Source organism: Vigna radiata, chromosome 4, assembly GCF_000741045.1.
Source record: "Vigna radiata var. radiata cultivar VC1973A chromosome 4, Vradiata_ver6, whole genome shotgun sequence".
Classification (NCBI taxonomy): domain Eukaryota; kingdom Viridiplantae; phylum Streptophyta; class Magnoliopsida; order Fabales; family Fabaceae; genus Vigna; species Vigna radiata.
The window spans coordinates 6,673,665-6,701,168 of NC_028354.1; the positions used below are offsets into that span (position 1 = coordinate 6,673,665).

The 27,504-nt window shown below is 32.5% G+C and overlaps 3 protein-coding genes across 4 annotated transcripts; 1 reads left to right on the top strand and 2 right to left on the bottom strand.

The window, feature by feature from the left end:
- Positions 1-427: 427 nt before the first annotated feature.
- LOC106759303 (magnesium transporter MRS2-11, chloroplastic) lies at positions 428-13,273 on the bottom strand. 2 transcript variants are annotated; one of them, XM_014642413.2, is made up of 14 exons: positions 12,751-13,273; positions 12,278-12,350; positions 11,933-12,003; positions 11,262-11,347; positions 11,066-11,156; positions 10,197-10,265; positions 9,689-9,769; positions 9,438-9,603; positions 9,274-9,319; positions 2,858-2,938; positions 2,401-2,483; positions 1,444-1,487; positions 1,227-1,346; positions 428-743 (listed from the first exon to the last, which is right to left on the bottom strand). In XM_014642413.2, the coding sequence occupies exons 1-13, from the start codon at positions 13,129-13,131 to the stop codon at positions 1,251-1,253; spliced, it is 1,368 nt and encodes a 455-aa protein (XP_014497899.1). In that variant the 5' UTR covers positions 13,132-13,273; the 3' UTR covers positions 428-743; positions 1,227-1,250. The 2 variants fall into 2 exon arrangements, with proteins under 2 accessions (XP_014497899.1, XP_014497900.1); XM_014642414.2 differs by having other exon boundaries at positions 428-753.
- Positions 13,274-17,048: 3,775 nt separating this feature from the next.
- On the top strand, positions 17,049-22,318 carry LOC106759592 (protein saal1). The gene is made up of 10 exons (XM_014642840.2): positions 17,049-17,254; positions 17,356-17,700; positions 18,350-18,415; positions 18,503-18,642; positions 19,495-19,621; positions 19,847-19,998; positions 20,204-20,339; positions 20,969-21,053; positions 21,135-21,406; positions 22,004-22,318. The coding sequence occupies exons 1-10, from the start codon at positions 17,165-17,167 to the stop codon at positions 22,145-22,147; spliced, it is 1,557 nt and encodes a 518-aa protein (XP_014498326.1). The 5' UTR covers positions 17,049-17,164; the 3' UTR covers positions 22,148-22,318.
- A 368-nt stretch (positions 22,319-22,686) lies between these two features.
- On the bottom strand, positions 22,687-24,459 carry LOC106759593 (GDSL esterase/lipase At5g22810). The gene is made up of 5 exons (XM_014642841.2): positions 24,105-24,459; positions 23,900-24,030; positions 23,547-23,780; positions 23,145-23,400; positions 22,687-23,057 (listed from the first exon to the last, which is right to left on the bottom strand). The coding sequence occupies exons 1-5, from the start codon at positions 24,346-24,348 to the stop codon at positions 22,864-22,866; spliced, it is 1,059 nt and encodes a 352-aa protein (XP_014498327.1). The 5' UTR covers positions 24,349-24,459; the 3' UTR covers positions 22,687-22,863.
- Between the last annotated feature and the right edge of the window lie 3,045 nt (positions 24,460-27,504).

Genomic DNA, 27,504 nt, shown 5'->3' on the forward strand with positions numbered 1-27,504 from the left:
CATAACTCATATTTAAGATAAGTTTTCTTTTATTGGTCCAAAGAATGAAGGTCGAAACACTCCCACCCGTAAAGCCTTTACATAAAATGGATTTAGCTATTACTTCCTGCACCATATCATTCCAGAATTCATTTTCTGGAACACATTAAACTAAATCTGGAAATTTTTTTTCCTCTGTATAATCATCCCATTTCTATTAAGAAAATAATTTTTTGGAAGCTTTTTGGTGGGATGCAGCAAGAAACTTGATATGGTGCAGCCAAATGGATTAGGATTACAACCAAAGTGAATTTGGCCCACAATATATTTTATAAAAGTCTTAATAATGAAAGAAAGGAGAGGATATCTTGTGTTATGAAATTCATGATTGTAAATAATACTTAAGAGAACGCAATTAGCGTTCGTGGAGAGATTTTTGTACGAGGTCTTAGAATCTGAAGATGCAATGCCTTGAACCTCAACATAGCATACAGTATCATAAGTTGAATAATGTTTTAGTGTACACAAGACTCACGCCTACATTCACAATAGCCAAACGATGATCGCTTCTGTCATGACAGTCGTTGCCATATACATTATTAATTCAACCAAAAAATGCTTCCCCCTCTCCAAAACAAGAATGAAAATTAATGCTCATCACAGCTCAGTAATGTGAGTACCATCATGGATACATTCGAAATCATTTTGGATGATTGATCCTCGTGCAAATCATTGCATTTGTGGGTGCTTACAATGTTCACAACCTGACATTACCTTAAAACGACATTAGATTCCCTTCAGGTTCGGAGGAATTAATATAGTTATTTTTAGGACGGGCTTAAGGGCTTAAGGTCCAAGTAAGTAGAGTCCTTTTTTTAGACTTCTAAAAAACGATCTAAAAATTGTTTTTAGTACTAATTGATGTAACCTTTCAAGAAAAAACGGTCTTAAAAAAAAAAATTAGTACTGATGGTTTTAAGTCTCCAAGAAATAAATGTCTCAAAAAATTTTAAAAAAAATATTTAAATAAAATTATGATAAAAAGATGCCATTCTTAAATTTGTCTTTTAGACTTTCTAAATCTTTCAGTCACCGCTAGCTATGTTGATACTAGAAGGTCATTGGCATCTATGGAGATATCATGGATTATAAGTGTTACATTGGCAATATCATGCTAATAGATTCAATGACGGATGAAAAATGGTTTAGAGCTGCATTGTAGGGAGACAGAGACAGGTTAAGATTACCTAAATATATGAAGCTTCTTTCAATCAAAATATTTTTCTCGCCCTGAGGTAGGAATACATCAGAAAGAAAGCAATAATTCCACCAACAATTATCCCCGCTGTTGTCAGCCAAAATGCCAACTGCATCACGTCCAAACACAAGGTTATTAAAGACTGATTCCAATAAGAATCAAGCAAATCATGCAGGGAATAAGACTTTAGACGCCAATTCACATACCACATGCTCCTCAAGATAGGACTTCAGGTTCATGCCGAATATACCTGAACTCACCGAAATATATCTTAATAAAATTAGGGAACAGTTATAATATCCTCTCAGATAATAAACCAGTCTTTGCAGTTGACATAATTATTCATGCCATAATATGCATTGATTAGAAAAGCGAGTATATATTTCTATCTCCTTATATTGATGTAATGATCATTAGTTATTTTATCTTAAAATATTTGAAGAAGTCACTTTTTATGATAGTTTATACATTTTGTCTTGCAAATTATAGACGACAATCTTATGAATAGAAGACATTTTGTCGATTATAAAAAATTTGATGCATCTTTCTAAGATTTGTTGAAAGCATTTCAAATATCAAATATCTTGTTTATATGTTATTATATAGATAATAATATAGCTCTTCAAATATATGCTATTAAAAAATAGATTAGCACATCTTAACAATTATATTTGTGTACATTTACTCGAATAGTTGAATTTATTTTCTTTAATTAAGTTTATTTTTCATAAATATTTTAAAGCGGTAAAATGGAGCCATGATCATAATCGTGCCACATTTATATAGCATACACAGTGACCAGGTGGCTTGATGGTAGAATCATGTATCTGGCCAAACTTCAGAACTAAATTGATAATGATTTATTAAATTCTAAAGACATGTTTTGATTGCCCTCTATCACGTGATATGGCCATGCATGGGCTTTCTGTTATATCAGTTTCTATTGTATATAAGTTTTGTTTCGCTGGTTGATGTGGTTTTTAGAGTGATTAATTAAATAATTTCTGGCTAAAACTTTGGTTTTCTTCTTTTGGCTATAAACTATGAGTTGTTGATGCCCATTGTATATATTGCTGTAAGAAAAAAAAAAAAAACATTGTATGTATTGCTGTAAAAAGAAACCATTTTATATATCGCATCCAATAATCACCCAAACTGTGTACCTGCTACAAGGGCACCCACTGCCACACAAAATGTTCCAACCTGCAGAAGGAGTTCTACTCTGCTAACCTCAAGTCTTCGTGAACTGTTGAATGAAATAAATTTTATTAGAAGGTTTCTAATGATAGAGTTAATGACGTAAACAATTGTTTTTTTCTGGATGGGGTTTAAATTTAACCTAATCTATATCATAATGTCTGTTTAAATGCAGAATGCTCACAGGTTACTCTATGGAAGACTGTTGTGAGAAAGAATTGAGATGGCTCCCTTACGTTTACAATAACAGCATCCAATATTACATGCATTCTTAATTGTGAGATTTGAATTTTGAAATTCTTGATTCATCCCTACATGGTTGGCATATTCATGGCTTCGGAAGAACACTAACTTTCTAACTTCAAATTATGTAGTATCTCAAGTTATTCCTAATCAACTATCAAGAGATAAAGATATTCAAACCTCAAATTGACAGCTATAGAATCTTCCATTTCCCTTGCAGAATCAAGAAGTCTTTCAGCTTGACCATGACAGGATTCACATCTGTAAGTGCATTTAGAGAAATCATTTCTGTGATGTAATCATCAGAAATGGTAGACTCACAAGCAAAAAGAAAGCAAAGGGCATTTGCTAGACTAATAAACAAATGATTGAGTTTGAAAACTTTATATTGGAATTAAGGCAGAAAAACAAGTTAGGATAGAAGAAGAAACAAAATATGTCAGAATATTTTGAGCTGAAATCAATGAATCTGATATTTTATTGATCAATATCGTCTATATTTATAATAATTGAAAAAGTAAAATATATTGCACATTTATAGATATAGTAATTATACGGACTTGCTCCTGAAGTAAAAGTAGTAACTGACTGATTTGCTGCTCAAGTAAAACTGGCAATAACTTATACTACTATGAAATTATATAGAAAACTGAAACAGAAAATTAAAGTCAGGTGTAATACACAAAGTAAATGCTTAACACTACTCCTTGCTTTAAGGATTACAAACTTCAACCTTCTATCTTAAGAACTTGAACTTGTTGATGGTTAGTGGCTTGGTAAAGACACTTGTAACCTGGTTTTCTGTTCTATATTAAATAAGAGTAACAATTTCATTTTTCTGCACTTCTCTTAAGAAAAATAACTTCATGTTTAAAAACTAAATTTTCATATGAAGGATGGTATTGTATAACTATTGCAACTTTTTTTTTTTATCAGCAAAAAATAAAATTAATAGAGAACACTCGGGTGCTCTAACCCTTTTGCATAAAACACAATCTTATAACCTAAAAGACCCAATAAAATGTTCTAAGATGTATGATAACAAACCACATACAAACAGAATTTTGCCTAGGAAACCTTCAGCACAACCAGACCATTTATGTGGTCATCCAATAAGAGTGGGAGAAGAAATACACTGATTTGCAGTAAATACTAAACAAGTCAGCCTTTGGTCTGTAATGGATAAACATTAAAATTACTACCACCATAACACAACATCTCTTGTGCTTCGGCCATAGGGTACTTTTTATCCTCATAACTTGTTTTAGGAGTATCATGATCCTCATTGCACAGGTACTGTCTAAAAACAGCTTTCGCTTGTTCATGTTGTTACTGTCGTTGGTTCAATCCTTGCCCCTCCCTCTTTCTATTTCATTATTTCATTGTTGCCCTCTGCATGGTTTGGTAGCCTCATCATTTTCTTTGATAATCGGATTTGTCGTCATTGCAACTTTGTTGTCAACAAAATTCTTTATGCTTTCCTTCCGCTCTATGTCAGGGTCAACTAAATTTCCTCAACCACAAAGTTTGGTTATCAGTAGAGGTTACATAAACAAATTCAACTTCAACTTTTTTTTGTAGATTGAGAGACAATTTCTTGTTTTTCCAAGCTTCATACAAAAGAAAACATGATCCAAAGCCAAAATAGTACCCTGAAGTGCTTCTCATATCAACAATTGAGCCACCTAATCACTACCAGAGAAATCTAGCTTGAAATTTTCAATCTTCTGGTACTTAAGGCCAAACTTGCATGTGCCTTCAACATATCTAAACATCCTTGTAGCTTTGAGGTGCATTTTACTTGCAAAATGCATAAACTGAGACAATATGCTTACATAATTTATGATGTCAAGCCCAGTGGTTGTAAGATAAATCAAACAAATCATGCTTTTAAAATGTTTGGCCTATCATCTCTGATCCATCTTCTTCACAAAGTTTTTCCTTATGACTCATCGGAATATTCGTTTATTTATACTTTTCAAATTTAAATTTCTTCAATATCTCCTTAGCATACTTCTATTGACAAATGAAGACTTCATTTTCTCCTTGTTTGATCTATCATCTCAAACAACATCATCATCTCTTTCTTAATTTCTCCACAAGGTTTGAGCTGTTTCTTATGACAAGAACATCATCCACATAGAGTGAGATGATAAAAATGTCAACTCTATCTATTTTGACGGATTCTGTTGACCCTGACAAGCTTTTGAAAAAACCCAAGCTCAACAAACGTTCATCAATTTTGTTGTACCAAGCTACGAATGATTTAGCCCTAAAGAGCCTTCTTGAGAATATAAACCTTATATTAATCTCCTTCTTTTACAAAATCTTGAGGTTTCATGATAAACATTTCTTCTTGTAAGAAACCATTTAATGTTGTTTGACATCAAGTTAATCAACTTTCCAATTCTTTTGAGCAGCTAAAGCATGCAACAACGTAATGGCAGTGCAAATGTACCAGAGTAATCCACACAAAAAACTTGAGCATAAACTTCACTACAACCCTAGCCTTTTATTTATTAATAGAATCACCATCATTAAATTTGGTTTTTCTCTATCATCAAAGGCTCCTCTTTCATTTCAGTAACCATAATTGGAATTTTTCAGTCTTCTTCATAGATTGCAAGCTCACATACAACAACGTTGCATTTTTCATAAACATCAGAGAGCAATTTAGTACCTCTTGTATGAATATCATTAACTGTCAGAATATTGGAAAGGGGAAGTTGGTTGATGCAATTATGACATTGATTAGTTAATAGGGAATTAATGAGTTAAAAATAAGAGGATGTAAGAGAAAAAAGGAAGAATGCTCATTCATTTTGTACATCGAGCATTAGCTCTGCGTGAAAGGAGAACTCCTTTGTGGAGGTGAAACCCTTGGAGGAGAGAATGCTATTTATTGTTCTTTTCATACTATTCAAAATTATTTCTTTTCTTTATCTTTCCAATCATTGGTTTCTAACAATTGGTCCACCCTTTCAGATTCGAATTGTGTGATGGAGATTAGAGTGGGTGCTTTGGAAAATTGGGTCAGCGAACATGGAAAATAGACTGAAAACTGACCTGGATTTAGTAAAGGAGAGTTTGTTGGCATGAGGCAATTTAAAGATTTACTTTTAGAATTCAAGAAAGGTAAGGTTTTTCCTGATGGTGGAGAAAACTCAGTCTATACAGGTGAGAAATTGAAAAGGGAGGTTTGTGAGGGAGACAAGCAATTCAAGTACTGTACAATATTATTCTTCCTAGCATAAACTCCACAAGATATTGAAGATCAAAGAAAGCATTCTTGAAGAGAAAAAGTTAAAGATGAGGAAAGGTCCACACATCCCTCTCACATGAAGAATATTGAGGGAATAAAAAAGGTCAACATGTGATTGGAAGGGTTAATGAAAAAGCAAGACATCATGTTGGAAGATAAGATCACCAATAAGAAAAAAAAATTAAAGAGGATATCAATCCCCATTCAACCAAACATGTCAAGAAAATCATACATACAAGGGAGTGGGTCAAAATGCTGCAATAATACGGAGGTTCATTCTTGGACAAGAAAGGTGCAATTAGCCACCTTTGGTGGTTGTACTGAGGGAGAAACAAAAGAATCCCCTATTTGTGTGTTACATCAAGAACTTAAAAAGGAACAATGCAACGAAGTGTTGAATGAGATCAATAAGATCTTTCTTTTATTCCTCTTTCCATTTCTTGGTTCTTAATATCTACTAACTCATTCTACCAACATTCATCTGCTAAACTTGAAGCAAGAAAGTTTTGGTGTAGATCTTTCAACACTTGATTCTTTAGATCGTTAAATTTCCATTCTTTATTCTCCAAAAAGTGAATATCCATGGTAATAACATATTTTTACGATTGTGGCTGAAAGATTTTACAGGCTTTGTTAACTATAATGTAGAATATAAAGTTCCTAATGATATACTCTTTTGCTAGTTTATCTCACTTGCTACATGGGACATACGTAAAACACAAACAACCAAATATTCTAACAAATTTCAAGGATGGTCCTGAACTACACCAAGCTTCAAATGGTGTTTGATTCATCGATGCCTTTATGGGAAGTTCATTTTGAAGAAAAATAGTTATACTCATTGTTTCTACCTAAAATTTCTGTAACAAAATTCTTCTCATAAAACATGCATCTTACCATCTCCAAAATAGTTTTATCGTCTCACTATCCTTGATTTGTTGTGGCGTATAGGGAGCGGTAAGTTAATACTAAAGGTTATAATTTCCTAAAGATAAAAATTTTTAGATACGTACTTCATGCCTTTGTTTGAGTTCAAAATCTGAATTTTGAGACCACTGTCATTCTCAACCTTGACTTTGAACTTAAAAAAAAAAAAAAAATCCAGCCACGTACCTTTAATGTGTATGTGAAGGAAAAAAATGTGTGAAGTCATCAACAAATATAATATAATAAAGATTAACTTTGGATGAAGATGTTCTTTAAGATCTTGCAGCCCTTGTATGAATCAATTGCAAGTTTCTTAATGCTTTCCATGCCGCCTTTGGAAAAGGTTGTCTGTTTTGCTTTCCAAATTGACAAGCTTTGAAATTTTAACCTTAAACCTAGGGACATCAAGTACCAATCATTTTTCACTCATCTGCAGCAACCCTTAACGAAGATAATGTTTGAGCCACTTATATCAGATTTATAAGATTTTTCTTGAATGAGAAAACAATTTGCTCCTCCTACAATGAATTTATATAGCAAAACATTCTCCTTTGATCTTCTCCTTAAAGTAATATGTCTTTAAAGAAAACTTCAAACCCTCATTCAATCAATTGATTGGCACTTAACAAGTTTTCGTTAATTTTAAGAACAAAAAGAACGTGAGAAATTAGTTTTGTGCTTGCTCAACTTGGGATTGCAATTCTCTCCTTTCCTTTGACTGAGGTATAATTACCATTGCCAATTCTGACATTGATGACACTGACCTCAAATGTCGTAAAAGTCTCATATCAAAGGTCAGGGATTGGGACAACCACCATCAGTCAACCAAATTTCACTCAACTCACTACTCAAGAAACAAGGGGCTAAAAACAGTTGATCCTTTTGCTCTTTATTAGAAGTTTGAGCTCCTTCATCGTGGTGATTTTTGTTTTGGCAAATTACATATTCGTGTCCCATCCATTTGTACTAGTTACATTTTGCAATTGATCTCTTCCAACATTTGAAAGGTGGATGACTATTTTGGCCATAGTGTTGACAAGGTTGATAGTTTTTCTTTCTTTCCTTGTCTTTAATTTGATTGTTTGCTCAATATTTATTGATGCTTGATTCTTCTTTGTGTTTTTCTTTTGTTTTCAACATCATTATGTTCAGCTCACAAATCACCTTCAACAGCATGATCTAGTCTCATCAATCTTTGTGCTCTTGGGCCCATATGGCATGTAGCACTTCTGCCAAATTGATATTAGACAAATTCTGTACCTCTCTAGACCGTTACTAGAATTTTCTCAGCAATTTTAGGATCAGCAAAATCTTTGTCCGGTAATTTTGTTTGATTATTCCTTGACCTCTTCCATCTTTTGTTACTCAAATTCCGTCATTAAATTATGTACTTGAATATTTTGTATTCTTTCCTCTTCAGCATACTCCTACTTTAGATAATTCCAATTTCATTTTACTGATTTAAAAACCACGATTCTTGTAAAGATGGTCTAAAAAACACCAACAAAAAGACATTCTTTTGCATTCCTTATGCTTTTTATTTGGGGCACTAGTAGGATTATGCGTCATAATCCTCTTCCACAACTTCCCAAAGATCAAATATATCCAAGTAAGACTTCATTCTTATTGTCCAAAGGTCATAGTTTTCCTCATCAAAGATAGGAAGAGTTGCTTAGGAGATACCAATTGTTGGAATCATGGTGAAAAAAGAAGATAGGGAGAAAAGGCAAATGGAGCACACAGGGATATTTTGAGCTGTAAGTGATTAATATGATTTTTCATTAACATTCATATTTAAAATAATTGAAAGAGAAAAATAGAGTGACAAATTTAGACATATAATTATCAGTAACTTTCATACTCAATCGTCAGGTAAAAGTGGTAACAACTAACTATCTTTCTCCTCAATTAAAAGTTCCAATAACTTACTATTAAGAAATTATTTAGGAAATTGAAACAAAATATAAGTCACAAAATCATACGCAATTACATGCAATACATAAAGCAAATACTTAACACCTTATGAGAATTATTTCTAAATGCAGTTTCGATTTAGATATTCTAATATGGATTAGAGAGTAATAGAAGTATAACGTGTCTCACTCAACTCTAAAACCTGTTTGGGTTACACAAATTATAGAAGGACCACTTAGACTACATCCTTAGGCTACGTGGGACAAACTTGGAATAATTTTTTGGGTGTGCATGGGATTTGTAACATTGAAGTTTCGTGTAATAATAGTATTAGCGACAGGTGAAGGGTTAGTGTTCTTTCTTTCAATTTCCCTTTTTTCATGTTCATTCAGTGACTGCAGCCTTCTACAAATGTCAGATAAATCCTCAACACGCTAGTGCACACAAAAAATCAACTATGAAATGTATTGCACATTTTTCGAATGAGAATAACCTTTGAAGATAATTTTCCAAAAGCATTTCAATTTCCTCCTCCTCCTCTGCATATCAAGAGGAAAAAAGGAATGAGAAGCTATGTTATAGCTCTACTACTGTGGACTGGAAAGATCCATATTGATGTAAGCAACACAAAACACCTTTATGATTCAAATAGCTCACCCTCAGCATTCTGCTTTTCAAAAGGCACTGAGCATTCCATATTATTGTTTCCTTTATTAAGTGTGCAGTTTCTTCCCATGATGCATATACGGCGTATTTCATGAGGATCCTCCAAAAGGTCAAGCAGCATCTGTCTGAGAGCTCCTGCCTTGGAACCTAACTCAACCTAGCAATTGGGCAGCAAGAAAAAAAAATTTTAGTTTTATTGAAAACCACTCAAGATTGGTTAAAAAACATAGAGACAAAAGTACCAAAGTTTGTTTGCTAGTACGAAGCTGCTCCAATATGTCACCAGTTAACCTATTTGGCAAGGCCTCGAGAAGGGCTTGTACCTAGGACCAAAAGGGAGAGGGAGAGAAAATTCCAATCGAGGAGTGAATTCAGAGATAGAGGGAAGCAGTAAATGTACAATCTGTTATGGTCTCCAAAACCAAAAATCCAACATTGTATATCAAATTTTAAAAGAAGAAAGTTGTCTGCTTCTGGATACAAGCCATGTTAAAAGTAAAACACCATGACTTGCACTTTAGGATATATTTAAAGATCGTGTAGAATGTCTGCTGCATAGGGAGCGGCTGGAACACATTACAGAGAAAAAATAAAGCCTTTCCTACCAGTTTTTACTCGGAGGCAGGTTTAGAAATAGACACTTGTGAAAATAATAATCAAACAAAATAGAAAAAGCATCAGCAAGCAAGTATACACACACAAAGAATTAACATAAATATACTCAGTTACTCACTGTGTTCCCATACTCACACGAGGTTCTAATTCCATCAATCTCTGCTCCAGTCGCTGTATTCTTGAAAGCAATGCTGCTTCAACAACCTGAAAATTTCACCAAATGACTAAGGTGAAGAAAGTTCACAACAGTATGAGTAAGATGGCAGGCCAAATATGACAAAACTACACCCACGATAGCCAACTCATTATATGCATCCTCACCTAAACAGTCATGTTGAAATTCCTTATGTTGATTTTGAAGAGAGTATTTACCAAAACGAGCAATGGCCCAATTACTTGGAAATTGACTGCCGGAAAGTCAAAAACAGTTTTTAAGAGTTCCCTATGTGCTTTCTGTTTAAGACACACTTTTCTTAGTTTTCTGCACTCGTAATTGTCATCATGATCAGATCCTGCTACCTCATATTTACACTTGATACATTTTATTAGTGATAATATTGTCATTATTTTATATTAGTATTCCTAAACATCCACAACAACCACCACGACACCACACCATCTTAGGTTTACCAAACCTTGAGCACATTAATATGTACCAAAGTTTAATTCTAATAACTACCACGTTTATACTGGTTTCTCAGAATAAAATTTGAAAGAAATGCATTTTATATCCTTAATATATCCTCATTCTTAAGGGTGACTAGAGGACTGTCATATTTCAACCCTTGAAAAAAAACCATATCCAACTCCAAACCAATTTCGCTTTACTTTGTTGTCTCATTGGACTGTTGATCTCCTTGTTGTTTCAATTATAAAGAAAAACACAATCCTACAGCATTAGTGCACAAGGGTATCAGGAAGTGACTGCGACTCTAGTTTTGTTTTTCTCCTATTTACTAATCAGGATGCTAAATGAATAAGAAATTTTGAAAGTCCAGACTAACCTCAATTTCAAATGGCATCGATGGTCCTCCATTGCTGTTCTTGGGGTTCAATCGAGGCAGCAATGTCTCTAGAAAAGCTTTCCCCCCTATGCTGATAAATGTCAACAAAAGTTTTATTTTATTCTCTTTAACAAAGAAATAGAGATAGTAATGCATCCCATATAATTTATGAATTATTTCAGAATTAGAATAATACCCATTATTGTCAAATATAAGTACACAATCTTGCATCGCTATTGCTCGTAATGAACCCAGATTTAGAAGTATAGCATACTCCCGGACCTAATACAGGACAAAGAAATGGTATAAATAATTGATTGATGAAGGCAGCAATCTATACTCAAGTTGTATATTCATCCTTAGGACGTATGGGGTAAAGTTTACATCATAAAAAGGTTTGTGTATGTGTGTGCATATATACATCCATCCACACACACAATCAACCATAAACGAACTCTGAGGCTGAATTTCTATTAACATTGTATAATAGCTCTACAACAACTTATCTATTAACTTTAATAATAGGTTGATTAAATTAACATTTCTAAGCGATGTCTCGTATTTTTTACTCCCATAAATTTAGGGCACATGTCTAGTTTTCCATTTTACCTATCCACACACTTGATTACATTGTAGCTAACGCTTTACCACAATTTCGGGAGGATGAGGATGAAAACCAAGGTCAAAATATATTTCTTAAACTATGTAACGAAACACACAATTTTTCACGAAGAAAAATGTGGAATTCATTGTTGACAATAACATGGTAACGGGGCACTCATCAGTGGATATATTCGTTAACTTGACTTCGTGCGCTCATTCATACAACGAGGTATTAAGAAATGATAGGGGGAAGAAGAAATTTACCAGCAAAGCAGGCATTGAATTTGTCATAAACAATGAAGGATCCACACTTCGAATGTCCCGAGGACGAAGACCTGAATAATTAAACAGAAAATTAAAAAAAGGACAAATAATATAAATATATGAACAGTACCATTGCACAAAAGAACAGAACGCGATGCAGATACATTGCCGCATTAAAAGACAGTTGTTGCGCAAGTTCTATTGTAATCATGTTTATAAGCAACTCATTTTAAGTTTAGCTCATTCAAAGTGAAATAAGCGTAGCACAAAGAACAGAATGTGATAAGATACTAGAGGAAAGTATTCTCAACTTCAAATCTCAGGACATAGATGCCTTTTACTTACCACTTGACTTCAACAATTGTCTCCTGTTGATTTTTCTAGTTGACACTTTCCCATTAGACTTCACTTCAACGACCTGCGCAATTTATACAAACAGAAAGAGGAAAAGAAGCACAATAAACTAGTGAGATGAAAGATAAACTGCTACTGGTTAATAAAACTGGGAAGGTTCGATCACTTTATTAAGCTGCTAATTTAGTTGCAGGAGTTCCAATAAGATAAATTAGTTAATGTGTTACTTAATCAGAGGGATTATCCCCTCTGATGAACTAATCTTTTGGAGTGAACTCTTCTCTTGTATAAAAATCGTAACAATTGGTTTCGATGAGAGTTGAGATACCAAAATGCCTACTTATAAGCTGGATTAAGTGAAGCCGTTTGAGGTTTCAGTTCATATAACTGGAACAGGAGAATTGCCTGAATTCCTCAACTAAATCTCAAAATAAAATAAAATAAAAGAGCTACTAAGAACGAACTTCATAAACCGGTTCTCGAACTCCGAGAGAAAGAGAATCGCCTGAAAACGTGGTGACAATCCTCTGCGAACCAACACGACCGTTTGCCAGAACGGAAGTTCGGTTCCCGTCATCTGGTTCATCGACAACTTCCTCGGAGTCGGACAGAGTAGTTTCGGTGTCGCTCTGCTTCTCCTCCGTGGATCTGCTAAGACATTTCACCGGTTTCAGCGCCGTCGGAGACTGACAGGAGATCTTGCACCGACGAAGCAGAGTGAGGGAACCAGTGAACGACAGTTCCACAGAACGGGATTCGGTGAGATCGGAGAAGAAGACGAAGTTAGCGTGTCCGAGAGAAGATTGAGAACGAAACTGCAGCACGTGTGGCCAAGATAACGCCATATCAGCGTGGTCCAATTCAGTTGCTGTTATGGTTACAGTGGTGGTCGTGCATGCCGTTCAGGGAGGGGGCTTAGGTAGGTAGTTGAAGGTGTATGTGTCCGTAACGATCAAAACGGAACAGGTGAATAATTTATCCGAATTCAACTTTTTTATTACTATAACATCTTTCTTTTATTACAAATAATAATAATAATAAAATATTTAGCTTAACTATATGCTAATAATGATAATATTCGGATGACGTTGACGGAACGAGAAAAGTGATGAACTGATGATGGATATTGGATAACCACGGAAAAGGGCCAAAGGCGAATTTGTCCGTAATTCCCGTCAGATAAAAAGACTAAAAAGTTAACCATGTGTATTTTCTTTATTTAAATTTAAATAAAAATAAATTAAATACATTAGTGTTTGGCGGATAATCTTGTTGCACGTTAAGTGTGGCTGATATTCGTCGTCTTCGACATTCGAACTGGAATCTCACAGTCCCCTCCTTTGAAATTATTTAATTAATTAGAGACCCCACGGGTCGTGATTTTCTTGTTTTAAAAGAACTTGTGTTAAAAATTAATATAATTATTATCATATTTAAAAAATTATTTACATAATTAAATTTAAATATAGTTATGAATACAATATTAAATAAAGAGTTTCGTAATTATTATATTTACCTAATTATTATAGGTTAAGTATAATATTGGGTATGATGATTATATGGTTAAAATCTATGATTAAACTTTTGAGTTATATTATAATAAAATGAAATGTGTATGTATGAGGGGTTATTAAAGTATATATATATATATATATATATATATATATATATATATATATATTAAAATATGATGTCATACAAAATAAATATCATAATGAATATGTTGATATTGATTAAACTAAAGTAATAGATTATAGGAAGTAATAATAGTTTAATATGAATTTATTTTTATTAAATTATAAATGTGACATAATAATTATTAGTGATATGTATTGAAATAATTATATTAATAATAATAATAATAATAAAACATATAATACTCATACAACTAAAACCAACACTACTAATACTAATACTGATATTGATTCAAATAAAAATACTAACACTAATGTTAAAAAGGTAATGGATGTATTTTGGTATTATTGTATTCTTAAAAAAGGTCATAAATATATTTTGGTAAATCGAATAATAATTGTGAATTGAGTGCAAAATGACTGAATAATAATAAAAAATTGTATGTGTGAAAATTATAAATCGGGATGGATTCTATTTTACTTAATATCAATTTTGGTCTTTCGAGAGAGAAAAATGTTGTTCAAATACGACGTTAAAAATTTAAGATTGCAGATGGTAAACTTGATGAAGTGTCAATCTTAAATGATTGTGTGGCAGTTGGCTGAGGTTAAAATTGTGACATGGCAGGCAACTTTGGTCCCTGAAGAGTTTCAGTAATCTGTCCCCCAACCCACTGATTTCATCTTCTTCAGTTCCAACAAATTTATCCAAGCCATCTACAAAATCGGTAATAGGTTTTGGAAAGCGACGAAGACATCGGTTCCGGCGAGGTTCAGATACCAGAGCTCTTCGAGATTAGGAAAGTCATTATCGAGATCGGACTCCGTGGTCGTCATTCGTTTGAAGCAGCCGTGGCCGGAGAAAACCGACGACGGCGTGAGACATTCTTGAGACGCAGCCAGAACATGACCGGAGAGAGAGCGTTAAAAGTAGGAGAAAGAATTGGGAGGGAAAAGGGAATGGGAGTAGCAGCTTCAGGGGTATAAATAGAAATGCAATGCGCATAAACAAATTAAATCCACCATGTCGAAACTTAAATCTACCATGTTTAAGAATTGACTTTGCTTTCGCTCTCCGGTTGGAGATGTAGCGGTGCCATCAAGAGGCGAAAACCAATAGCTCTTTGTTTGTGCATTTTTTTTATGTATTTGTAGGGTTGGGCAAAAATACGAGGGTATTGTAATTAAGTGTACTATATTATACTAAAAGTAATTTATCTACTTTTATTAATAGTTCAGTGTATTATTCTATGGTTCAGTTTTTAAAAACTGAACTTAGTTACACTTAAGTTAACTGTGAGAACTATATTTACTCTTACATCTTCTCTAGTTTCAGTTTCGTCTTGTAAAAAAAACTTTATTTAATAATAAAAAAATTTCACATAAAAAAAATAATAATTAATTTTTTAAGACAATTTTTTTATCACAAAATTTATATTTTGTATCAATAAAAATAAAAAATGTAATTTATATTTTAATATTTTTTAAGTTATATATATAAATATAAATATAATATATATATATATATATATATATATATTGTATCAGATGTTATTTTTTATATTTTTTAATAATAAAATAAAATAGATAAATAAAAAATAAAATAATTTGTAATAATAAAAGAAATATAAATAAAATAGAAAATAATAATATTAAATAATTAAAAATTAATTTATTAGACACTTATGAATAAAATGAAATAAATATTAAAATAAATTTCAATTAAAAAAACATGTATTGTTATACTATTTAGTTTAAAAATTAGTACAATTAAGTTTAAAATTAGTATAGTTAGTAGTTCAGTTCAGTTTATATTGTAGTTTAGTTAAAATTAGTGTAGTTTACAATTTAGTTAATAGTTATAGTGCAATTTACAATTTAGTTAATAGTTCAGTTTAGTTAGTGCAGTTTACAGTTCAGTTAATAGTTCAGTTAGTGTAGTTTACAATTCAGTTAATGGTTCAATTCAGTTCATACTGTAATTTAGTACAATTTAGTATAGTTCAGTTCAGTTTGATAAAACAAAAAACAGTTCAGTTTGTCTGAATTGTTTTAAGTTCAGTTTTTAGCAGTGCAGTACAATGCAGTTTGATTTGTCCACCCCTACTTTGGACATAGATTTGAGGAAAAGAAACCCCCAAAATTTAGGCAGCGATTGGGCTCAACTCCACCACTCTCCCCCATGGACGAGAATGGCGAACTGCGTACATCGAAGTCACAGACCACATTCTTCATCATCTTCTTCGTATCAGTATTTACCTGAACATCATCTAAGCCTTCATGGAAACCCTACAAGACCAAACCCAGACCAGAACCCTCTTCGGCCTGCGGGCCAAACTCTTCACACCAACATAGGCCTTGAGGACGAACATTGTGGTAAAGGCCCGCTTGAGAATGAAGTCGGGTGTTGGGATAAACTTAAATTTTAAAGATTTATTATTTTATTAGATTTGGATATAGTAATATTTAGTTTGATTTGATAAAAATAACAGAAGAATGATAATTATGATTTTGTGTTTATTAGATATAATATTATTTTATAATAGAATAAGGAGATTTTATTTTGAGATGAGTTATATTTTATTGTCATTTTTTATTATTTGTAATTAGTCCGATTTGTACTTATTTAAAGGTTGTTAAGATTTAATAAAAAATAAATTGAAGAGTAAAATTATTTGTATGATATACCATTTGAAGACCACTTTTACCATCCCAAAATTTGCGATTTTCTGTAACCCAAACTCCATTTTTTTTTTCAATTTTTTTAACACGTCATTTTATCCTCGCACAGCGTACTCAGACATTATAATACGTGATTCTGATTTGTCCAGGATGAAAGCTATACTGTTAAAACATTAAGTAATAAAAAGAATTACTTTAAACCGCTTTTTCAGAAATTGGAACTAATTATTATTTTTTTAAAAAAACAAGACGATTTTCAACAAAATCCTTTAAGAAACTAAAATAGATATTAAGTCCATTATCTTTTGTGTAATTGGTGTAATTGACACTTGACAGTGAGAGGGACAGACTTTTTTAGTTTAGCTTGGACCCATTAATAGTGACTTTTGGGCGGGGCCTTAACACAGGCCTATTGGCCCATGAAATGCGCAAGGAGTTTAGTAAAAAAACAAAAGAACAAGAAATGCCTTTCGCTAAACTCTTTTCTCAGATTGAAGGCACAAAATAAATATTTTTCATAAAAATTTAAAATTGGAGGGAACAAGCAAAGTCCGAGAAGCACATGGCGGTTCCGGCAGATCCAATAATCGAAGAAGAAGAAGAAGTAGAAGGCGGTGGTCCATCGCACCACCCTTCTGCTCCGTCACACGAGGTTCTCTTCCGTTTAAGTTACCCGCTGAAAAATATGCTTGCTATGTTTTTTTTTAAATGTTATTCAGTGATTGCTTTGAATGACTACTCCTCCTGATGCAGTTTTTTGATTTATCGACGACAGTTGATCCGAGTTACATAATCTCCTTAATAAGAAAGCTTCTTCCGTCGGATTCTGCTTCTCGGAGTACCTTTAGTGAAGTTGTTTCTGAAAACCCTAATCGAGGAGAAGAAGAAGAAGGGGATGCGCCCTCTGTGTCTGTTTCAAACGATGAAAACGTTAAATCCTCTAGGAACAAATTGGAGAATATGGATGTTGATGTTTCTGCGGAATTTTCGCGTGGGGAATGTGAAGGTACTGATGTCTCGGTTGGGGAGAGTGCCTGGGAGGAATACGGTTGTGTTTTGTGGGATTTAGCTGCCAGTAAAACACATGCGGAATTGATGGTATAGCAATGCTGGTTTGCTTTTTTCTTTATTCGAGTTTCTTTCTTATTATCGTGCACTACTTCATTTCAAAATATCTCCAAGCCTGGGCGAGATTGTTGCCACTAACTTCCACTCTCAAATAATGAGTAGGTTGAGCTCGATGTACTGTGCAGCCATAATTTGGTCCAGGTCCCACAGAACCTTTTCTTCGATTTGGTTTGATATAACACTTTTTGGTTTTCATTTCTTATTTGAACAAATAAGAAAGTCGCCTTGTTTTATATTGTTTCCTTTTTAAAAAAAAAAAATGGGGTGGAAACAGAAAAACGAAAACAGGAAATGGAGGAAAACTAAGTGGCTTTTTTGTTATTATGTGCAGAAATAGAAAATCTTTTCTTATGCAGCTTGGCCATAAGTCTCAAATTTCCCTCATATAATTGTTGTAAGAGTACAGTGACTGATCATTTGAATGTTCTCCAATGTATGTTTTCCAACCCTGCCCAATTTATCCATGTACCACCAAGCTCATGATCATTAATGTTACAGTGATTGTTGAGACTTTCTCTCATTTACTCGAGATCTAAATTTAGTTTGCTGTCTTTCAAGTTTCAGCCATTCAACTCTTTTACAGATGGAAACGAAATATTTACTTGGTGTAACCCTGCAGGTGGACAATCTCGTACTTGAAGTTCTTTTGGGTAATCTGTTAGTCTGCAAATCAGCGCGTGTAACAGTAAGTCAATGTTATTCAGATTGCATAAAACTATCAATTGATTAAGAAACTCTTATCACATTTGTATGGATTGATTTCGCGGTGTAGGAAATTAGTATAGGAATTATTGGGAACCTTGCTTGTCATGAAGTTCCAATGAAGCATATAATCTCAACAAACGGACTGATGGAGATAATAATTGACAAATTGTTTCTGGATGATCCTCAATGCCTATATGAAACATGCCGGTATGACAGATTTTTTACACCCACATTTCTTGTCGATTTCGGAATTGAGATATATTCAGTTCCCTTCCTTTTTGTTAAGTACCAAATCAACATGATTAGTTATTATATTTCTATTGTATGCCTTCTTGTTATTCCTGCTATTTTCATTTTCTGTTTCCTTAATGCATAAATTCTTTGCAAAAGAGGAACTCTGCCAGTATAAATATTCCTTCATCTTTTCTTTTAAAAGAAGTAACATGTATTTGTTCCAAGCATATCTATTTATTATTTGTATATTATGTCCATTTCATTAATTTTTCCCGTTATTTGATTTTCATTATTCCTTCTGTCTTAAGAATTTTCATCAGTACTTTTCACTTGACATTGGCTCGCATGAAGAGGCTAATATTTTGCAGTATAATCTCGGGGAATCTTTTCTATTTATAGCCAGAATTTTAAATGTCAATTTCTTTTACAGTAGACTTCTTTTGGAAAAGGTTTTTTTTAGAGAACCTCTGGTGTTGTGTTTATGTTGTTTCCAGAAAGATTGGTGTGTATTCCTACATGATTCAATCACATCGGTTCTAATTTTTCTCATTTTTGTTTTTCAAGAGGACGGTTCATCCTCCTTATTTGTACTATTGTCTTATTGAACAAATTTCCTACATTATAGTGTGTGTGTCTGTGTCTGTGTAAGAAAAAAGCCACATTGATTTACCCACCAAAATAGATGGATAGAAGAAAGACATACTTTTTATTTATTTATCTCAAGAATTTTGTGTTATGCTGTAAATCAAATACCACACTACCTTTTGACGCTAGTGCCTTTATTTTACAAAATACAAAACCTTTTACATTTAATTTTTCGAGCAGATTATTGGCTGCAGGTCTTCAAAGTGGTGAATATATTAAATGGGTTGAGGCATTGCAGTCTGAACATGTACTCTGCCAAATCTTATGGATTGCAGAAAATACATTGAACCATCAACTTTTAGAAAAGGTGATCAATACTTGGTGCCAATCCAGGGTAGTTTCAACTTTTTTATTTTTTATGGAGGTTACAATGTGTGAAGTCACGAGACTTTGTCAAATGCTTGTCATTGAATATATGCACTAGAAACTTAAATAATTTCAGAGGAAAAATAATGTATTTTTTTCTCTTTTATTTTCACCAGAATGCAAACTTTATCTGTTCAATTACTAACATCATTCTATGTTTTAACAGATCATCGGGCTTATTTTAGTTATATTAGAAAGTCAACAGGAAGTTATGGATGCTCTCCTTCCACCTATGATGAAGCTTGGTTTGGCAAATATCTTAATCAGTCTCTTGACTTTTGAGATCAGCAAATTAACGAGTGAAAGAATACCTGAAAGGTACAGTGATCCACAATCCTCCATTCTNCAATGATGTAATTACAGTTCCCATTATCCTCTTATTCTAATTATGGTATCACTGGCAAATGGCTGTAGAATATATTGTCTTGCAATTTGTTTCACTGTCACGTTTATTTTGCAGATAACTATTCCATTCAGCTACCTGGTGGAATGGGTATGATAAATCCTAATCTTAATGTTTCAGGTACACTATTCTTGATTTAATTCTTCGTGCAATTGAAGCACTTTCTGTTTTGGATGATCATTCTCAGGAAATTTGCTCAAGTACAGAGCTGTTTCAACTAATATGTGATCTGGTTAAGTTCCCAGATAAAGTTGAGGTACATTGTTATCGTTAGAGTTTCAATACTGATACATATTTCATAACATTAACTTTTGATATCAATGTATCTGATGACCTAAAGTCAGAAAAATTATGTCCACTTTACTCATGTAAACATCTAACAAGTTCTCCAACATAATATCTTTTTCTTTCCGGCAAAAGGTCTAACGGGCTTTTATATTTTTAAACTATGAAGCTTTTTCTCTATCAGTGGATATTATTGATGAAAAATTGAAAATTTTGTTAATACTTCAATTTGGGTGAGAATTGAATTTACTGTTGCTTGTGATTCACTCTTGCCTCATTTTGAACGTAATTGAATACAAGGGGCTTTTACTCTTTTGTTATGTAGGACCTTTTCCCCATATAGATAAATCTACACTCAGTTGAGGTTAGAGTTTCATAATGCAGTCAACTCAATCAAGCTATCCAAACTTTTTTTTAATGATGGATTTTGTGATTAAGAGCTGCAGGAGTCTAACAACTTCTCAGTTTTCTTTATCTTTTCTAATTATTTGATAACATTTTCTAGACCATTTTATGACTAATAGCAAACTTGTAAGTTTTGACTAGGAAATAAAGTATTTGGCTAACTGAAATCTTGTCAATTGGTGATTTCTTCTGCAGGTTGGAAACTGTTGTGTTACTGCTGCAGTTCTGATTGCAAATATGTTGTCTGATGTTCCGGATCATGCTTCGAGGATATCACAGGGTAAACAATGTATTCACTATGCATTCTTTCATGAGTCTCGGGATTATTTATTATGATTGTAAATGGTATTGGGTTTTCTAGATTTGAACCTATTAGGTGGTCTGCTTGACATATTCCCTTTTGCTTCGGATGATGTGGAAGCAAGAAATGCGCTCTGGAATGTAATTGCTAGGATATTGGTTAGAATTCGAGAACCTGAAATGAGCCTCTCAAGAGTACATCACTATGTTTCGGTTCTTGTCACAAAACTTGATCTGATTGAAGATGAACTTCTCAACCAACAAGTTGAATCTGGTGATGAACAGCATAACTTGGGTTCTCCTGGCTCAGCAGCAAATGCTAGGAATGCATCTGTATCCTTCTCTTTTAGTCAGTTCAATCTGTTCTTTGTGATTCTCGGGTCCCCTTTGGATGACTTTTTTTTTTTAAAAAAAAATCTGTTCTGCGATTTCAATTTCTTCGAAGAAAGATTTTGAGTTTAATTTCACTCCTGTCCATGTTTTCATGATTATGTATCTATTTTTATTCAGTCTCAAGTGCAGGGATTTTTTTTTCCAATTTACTAATGACGTTATATTAAAAGGGATTTCTTACCAAATCAGGTGCAAGCCTGGCAAAAACTATAATCACGTCTTCCTTTTTCTTTCATTAACTGATGGTTTGTATCTAATTTTGTAGAATCCACTCATGGTATTAATGATTTACAGTGTCAATAAAATTTCCAACGGACAATTTTTCAGCAGGGAACAAAAACACTCAAGAACTTTTCATATTTAGATTGTTTGTCTTTAATTTTGTAACATTTGACCTTTAAACCTCTATCTAGACATCCAAATGTGTCTAACTACAATGCCAATCACAGCTACTGACAGTTAGGTTCACATGCTTATTTATCCACATGCCTGTTTTGCCATTTATTTGTTGTTTCACTTTACCATAGCAATCAATAGCTTGGGATGATCATCAGTATTCTGAATAACTGGACTGCAGAAGAAGAGAATGCCAAGAATAATCGGAATGCTGAAGTTCCTGTCAGTGAGACAGATGTAAAAAGATTGTTGGATTGCTGTCATAAATTCTTCAATTACAATTGATGTATCTTGTAAGCTACAGCTGTCTGGACAATATTTGAAGGCTCTGCACCTGTCGATGCTGTTTTGTAAATTACATTTGGTTATTTATGGTACAAATTTTAGCGTTGTCCGCTCATATTTTTAGTTTATTACATTTTTTTTTTGTTACTTTCTAATCAAAATTTGACTATTCAACTTGATAAACTGTGTTAATCTTGAAGAAAACTCCAATTTTGATTACTAAAGAAAACTAAAAATACCCATAGAACTTTTACATCAGTAATTAATACTGATTTCTAACGTAAACTTTTTGTTAAGCACTTCTAGGTAAAACCCCATTTTTTTATAATTGTAGAAAATAAAACCATCTAAGAAGACGTTATCTAAATTCTGTTTTAAATATAAGCGGACATTATATTACTGTTATAAAGTGAGTCCGTATGTAATTTGGCAGCCTTAACGACCCAATGGTAGGAATTAAAGGGCGAAAAATAGGCGTTTCCTATTTTCACTGCATTGATTTAACTTATAGTGTGACTAATCTGAGTTTATCTGTCACATTAAACTAAACTGAAGACAAGCATCGTTGAATACTCGGTAGAAGTCTTGCACGAAAACTCATTAGAATATTGGTTTTATTACACGAAACTTGAAAACACAGAATGAACATTGTAATCTAATACAACAATAACCTCACAATTCTTAAAAAAAGTATCCAAAGTAGATATGACGCAGGATTAGGATATGAGAGAGATGCCAGCAGCCAACAATTCACCGGACAAAACCTTGTTTGCAGCCTCAGAGGGATGAAAACCATCCCAGAACACATATTCAGATGCATTGACACACGTTCCTACGGATTCTTTATTGCACAATATAGATGTCTCTAGCAAGCCTGTTCCACAACAAGCCTTCCTTGCTTCAAAAAAACCTGTGAGCAAAAAGAAAACCAGTTCATGAGTGATGCATGATAAGATTGCTTTCTGGGTTAACAGAGTCAGAAACTTAGAAAGTTTACCATTTTCGGAAGGCTTAGTGACAAGGTCATACAGAGGTTGGTAGATATCAAGGATGACCAATTTCAGACCAGAAAGCGAATTTTGCAAGCTTTGAGACGTAGTGTTTAGCTTCTTATTGAAGTTAACAGCATCAGTGTTTAGTCTAACCACACATTCGTTGCTACCAGAACCAAAGAGAGTGATGGCTGCTGGCAAACAACCCATAGGAGGTAACGTTGTGACGCCAATTCTCCTTGCTCCAAGTGCATACAAATTCTGTTGCAGGTATATTTGAAATTTGGAAATGTAAGTCAACATCAGCAAACAAAAACAAATAGCCTTTTTATTTCTTTTTTAACTTCTTATCATTGGATACCCTTCTTTAAGTGCAACGTTGTTTGTTAAGGTTGACAGAGACATGCCTGAATGAAAGTGGAGTAGTGTTGCATGAGAATATCTGAGAATTGATCAGCAGAGTAAAGTTTGTAAAGCAGTGGATTTATATAATAGTTCTGAATAAAATCACTGTTTCCAGCGCTGACAAGATGTATAGCACCAGATACAATTGACGAAGCATTTGCCTGCCCTACTATTCCCACCAAAATGTTCTGGCTCTCTTTGTAGTGTTCCAGTTGTTGGCTCAATGGAATTGTATGCTAGTTCAATAGGAAACAAATAAAAGAAAGAACACACATTCCTATATTAGGCTTTATGAATAATCATGAGAAGTAAAAAAAAAAAAAAAAGATTTTTAAACTTGCAAGTGTAAATTTACATAAAGCTGAGCTGTGGGATCGTAGTAGCCAGAAGCAGCAGAGGCAAAATTGGCACCGTTCAAGAGGTTTCTTCCTTTAACATTTAAGTTAAGGTAAGCTGGTGGGTAGGAGGTAAATCCAAGGTTTTCAGCTGCAGTGAACAAAATAAAGATCAAGCAAGCAAAACGATGATGTGGGTGAGAAAATGGTGATTTTGAGCAATACCTGTGTAGTCTGTTGCAAGCTTCCCATTGCAAAACCTCCCTGTTGAACTGTGATTACTGAAGTCTCTTCCATAAGGAGGGAAGTTTGCTTTAACAATGGTTAATAAGTCGTTATTATTGCCCACATCAACCACAGAGTCCCCAAATATGAACAATGCAGGAACCAGAGGCTGCCCTTTAGCCACATACACATTCAACACCACAACCAGAAGAAAGAAAATCAAAATATAACTCGCATGCGCCATGATGCTTTTCAGTTTCTCTTCAGAGAGAAAAAGGGGTAGTGGAAAGGCTCTTTTCAAAGAGGGGTATTATAGTATTGGGAACTGATATTCTGAGCAATAGCCGCCTAATGCATGCACTGGGACTGGTTTTTCAAGGTTGCACTTCCCACAATCTTATAAATGTCTGAACCGGTTAGTTAAGATGCACTCGTCACAATACACATCAAATATCAATAATTATTATATTCAAATATTTTTGTTTATGACTAGTTATTTTATTATTAACTAAGAGATATACTTTTAATTTTTGTATAAATATAATTATAATTAAGGTTAAATATGTTTTTAGTCTCTATATTTTCAAACGATTTTGGTTTTAGTTCATCTTTTAAACTAAGGTACAATTTAGTCCTTCAATTTTAGAAAACTTTTGTTTTAGTACTTTTTACCAAAATTTTTTAACTTTATTTGTTGTTTCAAACGCGTTTCGCAGTTAACATTAAAGCAAAAATGTGTCAAACAGTGTAAATTTGGTAAAAAATACTAAAACCATCATTTTTAAGATTGAAGGACTAAATTGTACCTTATTTTGAAAGAGAAACTAAAACCAAAATCACTCCAAAGTATAGAGACTAAAAACATATTTAACTCTTATAATTATATTCATAAACATTATTTGATAATATGTAATTGAAAAATAGCACTATCACATAAAAATAAAATAATTATAAAACATAAAATTTTTTATTTTTTCAAAAAAGAAAAGAAAAGAAAGTAAGTAACAAGAGTATCAAAAAATTTTAAGTGTTTGAAAAGAATATTTTTTCATGTATTTATATAAGTGATAATAGATTTAAAGTCTAGTTGTTAATTATTGTATATCACTCTAATGCGTGCTTATAAGAGTAACAAAAATTGACAAGTTGAAAAGATACATAACACTTAAATAATGTTTAAATATTGTTAAAAATTATTATCTAAATATTTTTTTTTTTAATTAGAAGTAGGTAGAGTAGCATAAACATTCTTAGCTGTAAGATCTTAATGTTGCAGAAGTATGAATGAAATTATTATGATCATGTCTTGAGGTTCAAGATATCTGTTAAAACATAATCAAAGAGAGATGGTGGTAGGAAGTTATGTGGTGTGGCTGAATGCAGTTTTTTTCAGCATACATGAACTGTGATTTGATAAGCAAACAAATGGCCTTTTTCTTAGTCTGTTTTTTACATTTCCCAAAACCAAAAACATGAGTAAAGTTAAATATACTAGTAAGAAAGTACGTTGGTTACAAACACAATCTTGCACGTGAAATGAAACTACGAGCTTCTTCAACAAGCTAACTTTTCAACCATACCAGTTTTACTGCACAAAAGGGACAACTTATATGAATAAAGAAAAGAAACAAGAGGAAGAAATTAAGATAGACGTAACAGCACTTGGATTTTGGACACATTGATGTTCTTGCTTTAACCATGACATAAAGCTTCATGCCATATTTGATTAGAGATTCATAAAAAAATGAGTAATGGTAAGTGATACTCTTTTATATTCTCATTTTATATGTAATATAAAAATAAAATAATTATGAAAAAATAATTTTTTGTACTTTTTTAAGAAAAAAGAAAGTAAAAAACAAGATAAAGTTATATTAAATGAATGTAAAAAATTTACATATGCGAAAGTATCATTTTTCTAAGAAAATTGTTTAAATTTCTTATATTGATATTTTAATTTAGGTTTAAACCCTTTTTTGGTCCCTAAGTTAAGTTTCGATGTTCAGTTTAGTCTCTGCTTAACATTTAGTCCCTATGATATAAAAATGTATCAAATCAGTCCTATTTATTAACAAACGACGAGTTTATCATTATGTGATTTGTTGTTCATAACACCTTCCGTTAACAAATCACAAAATATTGGATACATTTTTATAGGACTGATTTGATACATTTTTATATCATAGGGACTAAAGGTTAACATTTTTAAAAACGGAGACTAAACTGAACATCAGAACTTAACTTAGGACAAAAAAAGGTTTAAACCTTTAATTTATTTGAAGGCAGAGGTGTATCATCTTTAAGTTAAAGGCTCATGTGAAAGAATAAGACAGATTAGGATGACGAATCTAAATTTAGAACTATTTATTATAATATCAGAACTTTTATGTTTCTTTTAAAACATTGTATTACGCTGATGTAATTTGATGTAATTGTTCCATGCATTTTGCTATGTTAAATCATTAATGAAATTCTTTAAATTTTTTTATTTGTTATTATCAAAAACACATTTTATTAAATTACGAAAATATAAATTCAGGTGGATAATCCTAAATAATATAATATTCCAGTTACATTTAGAAATTAGGATTAGATATAAGAAGTTATTAGAATAATGACAATCGTAAATCTCATTAAGATGTAGAGATTTATGACAATTACATTTCAATGCATTAACATTAAAATTATTTTTCAATAAAACATTAATGACAATTTCAATTGACATTATTTATGTTTCTAAAATATCACTTTATATAGTGTAAAATGATGGGCATTATAGTTATTTGATTAAGATCATCTTATAGTGATTTGATTAAAATAATTATATTATACTTTGTGACAAAAGATGCATTATGTTTTTTAAAATGGATACAAATGTATATTATGAAGTTTGAAACCCACAAAATATGAAAAAATAACCAAGACCACGTACACAATTTTTTATAATGAAAAGTCTTCCAAATTTTGATAAGGTTGTAGAAATTAAAACACCCTTAGAACTATAAGAGTAAAAAATTAAAAAAAAAAACAAAACAAAAGAATCACAATATAGCTTTTCTTGTTGGCAACACTTAACTGTTTCTTGTGACCTTAAGTTTGGACCATATGCCATGTTCGGTTGGTGAAATAATTCTATGTTTTCCTTTCATAATAGTGGTGATGGGAAAGAAACTTAATACAGAAGAAGAAAAGGTAAAAAAGATAAGATAATTTCTAAAATTGTTTGCTATAGAGAATAATTCAAAGAAAAAAATGAATAATTTATTTTTATTTGGTTGTATGTAAAAGGAAAGAAGAAATTTAAAATGTAATTTTACATATGGAATAAAATCAACTAGTGGTAAGTATTTTTTTTATAATTATCTTTTCTTTAGATTTCTTATATTTAAATATTGCATTT